Source organism: Poecilia reticulata, linkage group LG7 (genome assembly GCF_000633615.1).
Source record: "Poecilia reticulata strain Guanapo linkage group LG7, Guppy_female_1.0+MT, whole genome shotgun sequence".
Lineage (NCBI taxonomy): Eukaryota > Metazoa > Chordata > Actinopteri > Cyprinodontiformes > Poeciliidae > Poecilia > Poecilia reticulata.
In genome coordinates, this window is record NC_024337.1 from 17,855,058 (window position 1) to 17,864,753 (window position 9,696).

The 9,696-nt window shown below is 42.4% G+C and overlaps 1 protein-coding gene across 2 annotated transcripts in view; it reads right to left on the reverse strand.

Annotated features, from left to right (window-relative positions):
- Positions 1-9,281, reverse strand: part of LOC103467710 (PDZ domain-containing protein 4) — a 32,539-nt gene extending 23,258 nt beyond the window's left edge. The window contains exon 1 of one of the 2 annotated variants that reach the window (XM_008414347.2): positions 6,189-9,281. In XM_008414347.2, the coding sequence (XP_008412569.1) occupies positions 6,189-6,248 (60 nt within the window). In that variant the 5' untranslated portion in view covers positions 6,249-9,281. The remainder of the gene's footprint in view (positions 1-6,188) is intronic. The other variant, XM_008414348.2, reaches the window with a different exon arrangement.
- Between the last annotated feature and the right edge of the window lie 415 nt (positions 9,282-9,696).

Here is a 9,696-nt window from a genome sequence, read left to right on the forward strand (position 1 = left end):
ATCTATCTATCTATCTATCTATCTATCTATCTATCTATCGTTTTTGTAGGGAAACTGGAGCACCCAGAGAAAACCTATTTATCTATCCATCCATCCATTCATCCATTTTCTTCAGGTCATGGGGGCAGCAGCCTAAGTAGGGAGGCACAAACTTCCCTCTCCTAAGCCACTTGGGTCAGCTCCTCCGGGGGATTCCCATCACATTCCTTGGCCAGCTGAGAAACAGACATTTATTAGGGACTGGAAATGGATGGGAATTTTACTCTTTTATTGTGCTGTTGGCAATCTTTAGCAAAGTGCACAGTGGTGGATTTGAGTAAAGGAAGTGTGACAGGCTTGGTATTCCTAACTTTCTGACTACTCAGTATAGGTCTGGTTTTTGTGTCATCATGTTTGTCAGCAGAACACACCGATCTTCCTGCAGATTTCTTGGAGGTACTTCTCCCTGGCAGAATCTGGTGGCTTGGCTTACTATTTTCACCTCCACACACTCTTTCTAATTCCATTAAGGTCCGCATGTTTTTCCTTTCAATCTCACACAGTTCCTTTTTCTCCTGCCGTTTAAGCTGTATCTGGGAATCCCAAGAATGAGTCAGAGACTTTATAGCTGCAGCTTTTTTCTCTTTCTCCAGTTTTTCACGCTTTTGCTCTGCAGATTCCCGCTGTTCCTTTTCTTTCAGTACCTTGTCCTCCATAAAAGCCCGTTTTTTAGCTTCTTCCTTCTTTATAAGTGACAGTTGGTCATACACTATTTTTTTACGTATTTCACGACTTCTGTCCTTATCAGGAATGTCGCAGTCACTCTCATAGTCTAGAAAGCCAGTTTCATACTGAACATCTCTTTCTTGCTCAGTAACACTGTGCTGTATTTCCCACTGCATTATTACTAAGTTGTCCGTGTGTTTTTTAGTCTCGTCCTGTGTCTTCAGTTTCTGCTGGGGATCCTTCTTCTGTCTCCTGGCTTCAATTTCCTCAGCTCGATATCCAGGAAGCACCCCTTCCCTTTCAGCCCTGTCCATTTCCCTCTTCTGTTCCTGTTTATTTTCATAACTGGTGAACACTTTATCAGCCAGAGTCTTTTGCTTTGGAGTTTCCTTCTTCTGCTGATGTGCTTCATGTAGCATTTTGGCAACCTCCTCTTTAGCCATACTGTTACATAGCGTTTTTTGTAAAAGAAAGTCGTAGGCAGCTTCTTTCCTCAATATATCCTCTAAATTGTCATCCACAGTCTTCTTTTGGTCTTCCATGTTTGGCTCAGTCTCATCCTGCCTCCAAAAAAAATTCAGGTCTTTCTCTTTCTTCTGTTTCCTCATCTCAATTTCCTCAATTTGATGCAGTCTATCTGACTCCATTGTGGCAGCCATTTGTTGCCTTTCATGTTCCGCTAATTTCTTCTTCCTCTGTTTATTGGCTTGAATTTGGGCATCCCATGTGTCAGACACTGACTTTTTCAATATGGCTTTCTTGTCCCTCTCCTGTTCCTCTTGTAACTTTTGGCCTAACTGCTGCTCAGCCCTCTCTTGAAATCGCTTTTCCTCCAAAAGCGCAAAGTTGGCAGCTTCCTTCTTCTTTAGATTATCCAGATTGTCATAAACAATCTTCTTACATTCCTCTAAAGAATTAAAATTTTGGTCCCTCATGTTTTGCTCAGTCTTGTCCTGTGTGCGGAGTTTCTGCTGCTTCTTCTTCTGTTTCTTCTCAACGTCCTCCGTTCGATGCGACCGCTCTGATTCCATCAAGGAATCAGACCCTTGATTTATTATCTTGTCCATTTCAATCTGCTTATGCTGTTTATATTCAACTTGATCATCCCATGCATCAGTCAAGTACTTTTGCATTTTAACTTTCTTTTTTTTCTCCTGTTTGTCAAGTAACTTTTGGGCAAACTCCTGCTTGGTCATTTCTTCATTAAGCTTTTTCTCCTCAAAAGCTTCTTTGATATATTCTTTTCTTCTTATATCCTCTATATTTTCATAGGCCATCTTCTTACATTTCTCTTGAAATTTTACCTGTTCGTGAACATTTTTCTCCCTCTCGTCATGTACATATTCTGACCGTTTGCCTTCACTAACTCTGTGTGTTTGCCTTGGCTTCACAAATTGTTCCTCTGCCTTTTCACTAACCTGTTTGTTGAGTTTCTGTTCCTTTTTACATGATGAAGACTTTTTAAACTGTTTGTCATGTTTGTCCTTTCCAGAATCCTCATTGGAAAGGACAATGAGCTGTGGACAAGCTCTCAACTTGTCATCTCTAAACTTGTCCACATCTGTGGACAAGTTGAGAGGTTTTTGCCCATTTCTGTCAATTTGCAACAATGTCTTTGATGGAGTTTTCTCCCGCTTGTCTCTCCAGTTTTGCACATCCCGTGCGTATGCATTTGTTGGTCTTGGTTTCTTCTCCTGTAATTTACGAAGACCAGCTTTGTGTCTTTCTTTCAACTCCTGTACTCTTCGAAATTTATTATGCCGGTCAATGCGTGTCTGAATATCATTTCCGTCTTCCAAACTTACAAGGAAACCTGAGCTTGTGCTAGAGTTAGAATCACTTGTGGCGGAATTCTCCTGAACATTTACTTTTCGTTGTGGTATGGGGGTAGGTTGGAAATTTGTTTTAATTTTAGGCAACTTTAAAATAGAGTTCCTTAAAGTACGGTCCTGATCTTCAATTTTGACACTCTTCTTGAATACAAAATCACATGGGGGGTCTGGGTCAAATATCTTTCTCATCATAGGCATAGGTGTATCAGGCCTCCTGGGGAATCGACGGTGATCCATCTTGCGTTTCAGTCTCTAGGTGAAAAATTGCAATTCTCTATAAATTCGTTGAGTTCTGCACATCTGGCTTTAGAACACACGTAGCAAGATATTCAAAGGGTTAAGAGCTGATGTCATAGAATCTATGACACAAAGCCTGGGTTCCTAGTGACATCATCAGTTAGGTAGAAGTGTAACAGTTGCTATGGTAACCAGGAAAAGCTCTGAAGTGATTCACACTTCCTAGTRAAGGAGATGTTTCAACCCATCAAAACATTTCCAAATAAACTCATTCATATTAATACAAATGTAACTTTTTCCAACAATTTAGACAAGCTTCAGCCAATGTGGTTGTAACTGATTTAGGCTTTACAATGTGCAAAACACAATAACCTGGTTTCCCATTAAATCTGCTCAACAGTGTTTTCCTCATCTATACATTTTTTGATGAGGAACCTAACAATAGTTTCTAATTTCTTTTGTTGGCCGCTTTCTAAGCTACGGCTTAAAGACGGCGTTTCCAGCGTGTCATTTCGTTCAACCTTAGCTTCGAGCACATGGGTGTGTGAAAACCACCTATGTGTACGTATGTACGAGCATGCAAAGAGCTGAGAGAGGTAGAGGAAAACAGAATTATGTATTCCTGACGCTCTCTTCCAAGTGACCTGCACAAGTTTTGACTCGCCACTGAAGACTCCATCAACAGTCTTCATGCTTTTTTCATGTGGTTTTGTATGTTTTTCTCCCACAAATACAGCCTAATACAGAAAACTTTTCATCAGAAACAACTGATGGTCAAGCAGGTGATGAGCTTGTTCAACCAAGTTCCATTGAACAAGTGGGTAGTTTAAGTATTTCCAATTTATTAGTAAGGTTCTGACATGTTGTGTTGTATCTTTCATGTTCATGTGTAAATTATTGAATACAACATGTGAATAATTAGTAATTGTAATCCATCCATCCATCCATCCATCCATCCATCCATCCATCCATCCATCCATCCATCCATCCATCCATCCATCCATCCATCCATCCATCCATCCATTTTCTTACACCCTTGTAGCTAACGTTACGGGCGAGAGGCGGGGTCAACCTGGACAGGGCAACACAGAAAGACAGACAGGACACACAACCATGAACACACACACTCACACCAAGGGAGAATTTAGAGAAACCAGGTGCTTGAGCACCTGCCCTTTTCGCTCCTTGCCCCCAAGTGCCCTTTTGGTCAATTTTTTATTTTTTTGTATTATTATTTTTCTAAGCCCTCTTCTGACACATAATAACATGTACTAAAATTATTATTATTTTTTTTTTTGTACAACATAATAAGCCCTCCGGTCACCTTGTTACCTTTGACCTTTTGCCCGTGACGCATGACGCAGTTGCCTCTCGCGCAGTGCGATAAAGCGGCTAACTGGAGCTCAACGTAGCGAACGTTCCAGATTATAAAACAGTTTTTGGTAAATTATAAAAAAAACGGTTTTGGTGAATAAAGTGGAGTAGACTTGCTACTTGTCAGATGACGGAAAACGTTGAACGTATCGTTTCTGCTTCAGTACGGAGTAGCGGTTTAAGCAGAGAGGTAATGAAATACAACAGACACTGACAGGCCTCTGCATCTGCCTTTCTCTGAAGAACTACTGTCCTAGAATGTGGTTAGATGTGCCCTTTTTTGTTGTTGAGCACCTGCCCCTATAGTGGTCTCTGCACGGCCCAGGTAATGTCTGCTGTTCTCTGGTAAAGAGGAAAACACGTCATGTGAAGTGTGACTCTCCATAACAATGCCTTGCATATGATTCATACTGCCTGTGTTTTACACATCTTACATTACAAGCACAGCAACAAGATTTCAGCTTGATTTTATGTGTTAGACCGACACAAAGCAGGGAATAGCTGCTCAGTGGAAAGAAAATTATTAAGATTTCTATGAATAAAAACCGAAAAGCCTTACTAGCATAGCCTATTTTACTATGATACGCTAAAATATAAGAATCACTGTGAACAACACAGCATGCACGCCATGAAACATGGCGGTGCTAGCTTCGCATTGTGGGGATGTTTTACTTTAATATTAACAGCCTGTCCACTAGGGCTCTAAACACCACTGGCGTCTGGTCCATAGGGGGCGCTGGAGTGCCGTCCTCACAAACGTAGAAGGAAGGAAGAAATAAAAATAAAAAAGATCAGCAGTGAATTTCCACCGAGAGACTCGGTACTTTTCTTGACGCTAAATAACCAATTGCATTGTTTAGGTAAAGATAATAAACATTTGTTGGCGCCCGGAATTTCGGCACTGTCATAGAAGGTACCAGAGTTTCTCGTTGCCATGGTGATAATAACGTTGCTAAGGGCGACGGAGGTCGAGGATTTTCCAGATGGCCGGTAAGCTACAGCTTTTGTTCTTTAGTACGTTTTATTAGTTTTAGCTGTCATATTGCTTTGCTTTTTTATTTTATTTTATTTACATCCGCTACTTTAATTTCTTCCTTGCTTAAAATCAGTTATGAAGGTTGCTGTGGTTTATTTGACGCTTATATGCTGTTAGCATTATGCTAATGATGTTGCTAAGACTTATTTTTTAAATTGTTAATGATGATGCTGCTGTTGCCTTTTTTTGAGTTTATGCTAATATTGTAATGTTAATGTTTGTTTTATGTCAGTGTTTTCTGGATCAAATGGCTGACTATGAACATTCAAAACATTTCAGCTACACTACAAATATTTATATCAAAAACACTCATAAGTAAGAATGGCCCATTCAAAGTCCTGACCTAAATGTGCCTCTGGTGAGCCTCTGACTGAGCTTCAGAAAAATAACAAAATAACGGGTAAAATTTTCAGTCTCTACGTTTGTCATTTTAAAAAGGATTAATTTAGATAAAATACAAATTAGATTAGGTTTTGCAATAAAGAATTCAGAAAATTAAAGCTGTAATTTTTCTTTCACTTTAGAACCGTGAACTTCTTTGTTCCACAAAATGGCAATAAAAGAAAATGCATTGAAGTTAGTTGTCAAACTCAGGGTGCAAGGGCTAAATCCGGTCCATCAGAAGTTTTTATGTGGCCCTCTAGACTCTAGATAGCTACATAAATAGAGCATTCAAAATAAATGTTGTGTGCATATCATTTTATCAATTAAGTCTAAGCTGTTTTTATCTGCAAACCGCCAAATTACATCAATGTGACAACATTATTTAACTCATTAAATGCAGAGCCAGCTTTTTATTCGTAGTTTTGACTATTTGCTAATGGGTAGTTTTATCAGTACATTCTGCCACAACTGGCCCTTGGAGGACATTCATGATCTTTAACTGGCCCAAAGTGAAAATGAGTTTGACACCCTGTTCTAATGGCACAACATGTAAAGAGTTGAAGGGATGTGAATACTTTTGTAAGGCAGTCAGTGTTAGCTCAGAGGAGGAGAGCGCTCACCTGAAACATCACCCTGTATTGCTCCTCAGGCTTTTGAACCACACACATGTTGCACCCCATGGCGACGGCTGGCAGGGAATGACGGACCCTGCTGGTCCTCCAACCGAAGTTTGGTTCTTAAGGCAGTATTCTTTGTCTGTGGCAGTGGGAGAGCCCCACCCTCATTCGCAGGGGGTTGTGGTGTGTAACACCAGTCCTCTTCAGAGTGACACACAACTCATCCACAGCAGGGAAGGGCACAGTTTAATCGGCTGCGTCACTGATCCACTGTCTTTTGTTGTGCTCAAACGTTGGAAATCCTTTTATTTGCAGATATGTTCCATTGAGGTTTGTGTGCTTATTGGCGGATCTCTCTTCACACTCTAATTGTCCTGCAGGTTTGTGCTTCATTAATCAATCAGGCACCAGTTTCAGACGTGTCAGTGCTTCTCCCAGACAAACGCGAYGGTGCAGAACTCCTGCTGTAGCCAGCTACTCTGGGTCATAGAGGTGTAGAGCTGCAGCATCGAGTAGTTACTCCCAGAAGACGCCCGCTGTGGCTGAACTCCCCCACTCTCACAGTGCTACCCGTTCAAACAATGAGACCATCTAACAACTTGAGGAGGCTGCTTCTTACTCCTCAGTCCCACCTTGTCCTACCCTCCTGCTTTGCTCTCCAGGTTTGCTGAGATAACGTGTCTTTGCTTAAAGCCGAGTCAGCACACTGTCTTGCTCTGGCCATCTACTTAAGGATCAGCGTATGGTTAGAGGTATTTCTTAATGCAACTGCACTGAAACTCCTTGAGGGCATGAGTGGGATTGAAAGCTTTGTGTCAGCTTGTGCCCATGACACCATTAGCCAGAAGCTGCAAGCCCTTCCTGTGCACTGAAGATAAGGTAGCCTGCGACACACCGTCCTTTGAGCTACAAGCTGTTCTACTTACAAACACACACCACTATTTATTCAAAACAATACAGGGCATTTAAATTAACTGCACCTACAATGAGTCTCTGCAATATTCCATTAGTCCTTGGACGTGGCTCACTCAGCACTCAAACTGCTTCAGGGTGGACTAGTGATGGATTATGTTTAGATTAGTGACCTCTTGAGCAGTAATCAGACAAGACTTCTAGATGTTGAGAGAAAATCAATAAAAAACAGCTCATGGATCAGTTCGATTTGCTGGCGTATTGAAGAAAGGGTTTTCCCTGCCTTGAAATTCTGCAAACATATTCCTCAATATTGATAGTTCCCCTAAAGACCTCACTTTTCACAGTTTGCAGGGACCTGATCTCAATCTTAATGCAAGTTCCTCTCCTGTCTCCTTCCTGTGAGTCTCATCGTCTGGGTTAAACCTTCATCTTTTTCTTTAATCCTTAAGCGAGGATCGTCTTGTCTGAAAGGTCCATCGACAGGGTCGCACAAGCTAATCCTCAGTCAAGGCTCCACAGCACCTGTTTCCTTTTTGCGTAAAGCCTGTAATCCCCCAAACTCCGACTCCTCTCACCAGCCACACACTGAGACGAAAGCTATCTCTGTCCAATTAGAAGCATGACAACTCGGCCAAAACAACCCCAAACTCTGGAGAGCGAGGCGCCAGACGCGCTCAGCAGGCAAGTGTGCTCCAACTGTCACCCTTTTCCATTTTCTCCTGCTTCATATCTATCTACATGTGTCAGCCCTACATGACTGTCAGGATGATGCTCTGCCTCTCATCTTCTTCAGGATGACAAACACGACATGACAGAGTAAATATTGCCTTCGTACATTTAAGAAAAAGAGTCCTCCGCTTGGGGAAAAGAGAAAAAATGCACGTGGAAAAGTCAGTCCATCATGAAAAACAATCCAGCATGTCCAGAAATCCCTCCCCTTTTTTTCTGGTCAGGCTGATTGTCGTATCCTCGTCAAAGTGTGATTTTATAGTCAATAAACGAAATGAGAGCGCTGAGAACATTCCAAGTGGTTGGAGTGATGAGCAGTGCCTGTCTCAGGTCAGTGATAAATGTCCGTCAAGATCAGAGAAAGCTCTAAGGGCTGATTGGAGGAGACTTCTTGCCTTCTCCCTCCGGGGACGCCGGTAAACGCACTCCCCCCTCTGCAGCAGGGGGGAGGCACAAAAGGCACTTGTTTCCCAGCGGCGATGGAGGATGCAGATCTGCACGCAGCACTGCCACAACTAAACCCAAATCTTCAGGATCCTGCACCTAATAACTCCTGTTTTCTGTCTCTTTCCCCCTCCACACCCTCCGTTTCTCCTGAATCAGGGCTGGGCTGCTGCAATCTCTTCCAGTCCCCCCTATAATTTTTACCCACACCTCATTTGCTCGCCTCTCGCCCCTCCTCACTCTAGCCTGCCTCCGTCTCTACTCGTCTGCAGACGAGGGAGAGAGCAGGCACTGGAAAGTCTGTCTGTTCGGTCTGTGCAGGACGGAGCGAGATAACGAGCAGAGCTGCATGAAAGTGAATGAAATATGAAGGTTTGCATGTGCTGCAACATCAAGACCCAAACAAACAAGGTTCAGCCACTTGTTTCATGGCATTTAGGAAATTCGGACTCTGCTTGTGTTTTTTATAGATGTCTTGAAAGGGGGAAAAAAGATGATTGCTCTTCTTCAAGCAGCAAAGATGCAGGTGGAGAGCGTGAGACTGCTTCTGCATTCAGATGAGGCTTTGCGCTGACACAAAGAAAAAGCAAAATGGGGGAAAATGGAAAAGAAAAAACAAGTGAATAACAGGTGTGACAGGATAAATTGAAAAATGTGGAGGAGAGCCAGGAGAGGGAATGCAAATGAGTGAGTGGGAGAGCAGTGGTGAAGCGGAGATGAAGTGAAACAATGGTTCCCTGCAGTAATCAAAATGACCTGCTGAAGGCGGGGGTAAAACACATGGAGACATTCCAGTCTGAATTACTGCCTGGGAGATACTTATGAGTTAAAAGTCTCCTTCATTTGATGTGCAGTTCCACATCCAGTGATTTCCCATTCAAGGCTTTTTGCTGCAGAGGCTTTTGCCAAACACCACCAGGCTGGAGAAGGAAGCCAGTCCATAAGGGAGAGACGAGAATTTTGTTAAAGATGCTCTCTCTGCAACCTTAGAGAGTCATTTATCAGCTTGCCCCAAATAAAGAGCCACATATCCTTGTGTGTCTTTTTGTGTGTTTTTCTTTTTCTCTCTCACTCTCTCGCTCTCAGACACACGCATCCAATCTCCCCCCTTGAGGGATATTGTCCATGATCCAGGCTGAAACAGGATTTCATGGTGGCTGTGTGTGGCTCTACAGGCTTACAAGTATTCCTGCCACAACCCTGTTTTTGTCACTTAAAGTCGGCCAAATTACATTGCATGGTGATCAGAAATAGAAACAATGTCAATATTGGTGTTTACAGAGCTATAAGCATTGACAATTCTGCTGCTAAATGTGTGTACAGATGTACAATAACACCAATCAATTCATTGTCTCTACTCGCTTATCCTTGCAAGGTTACAAAGGGTCTGGTGCCTGTCTTTGGCCCATTGGCTGCCTCCATT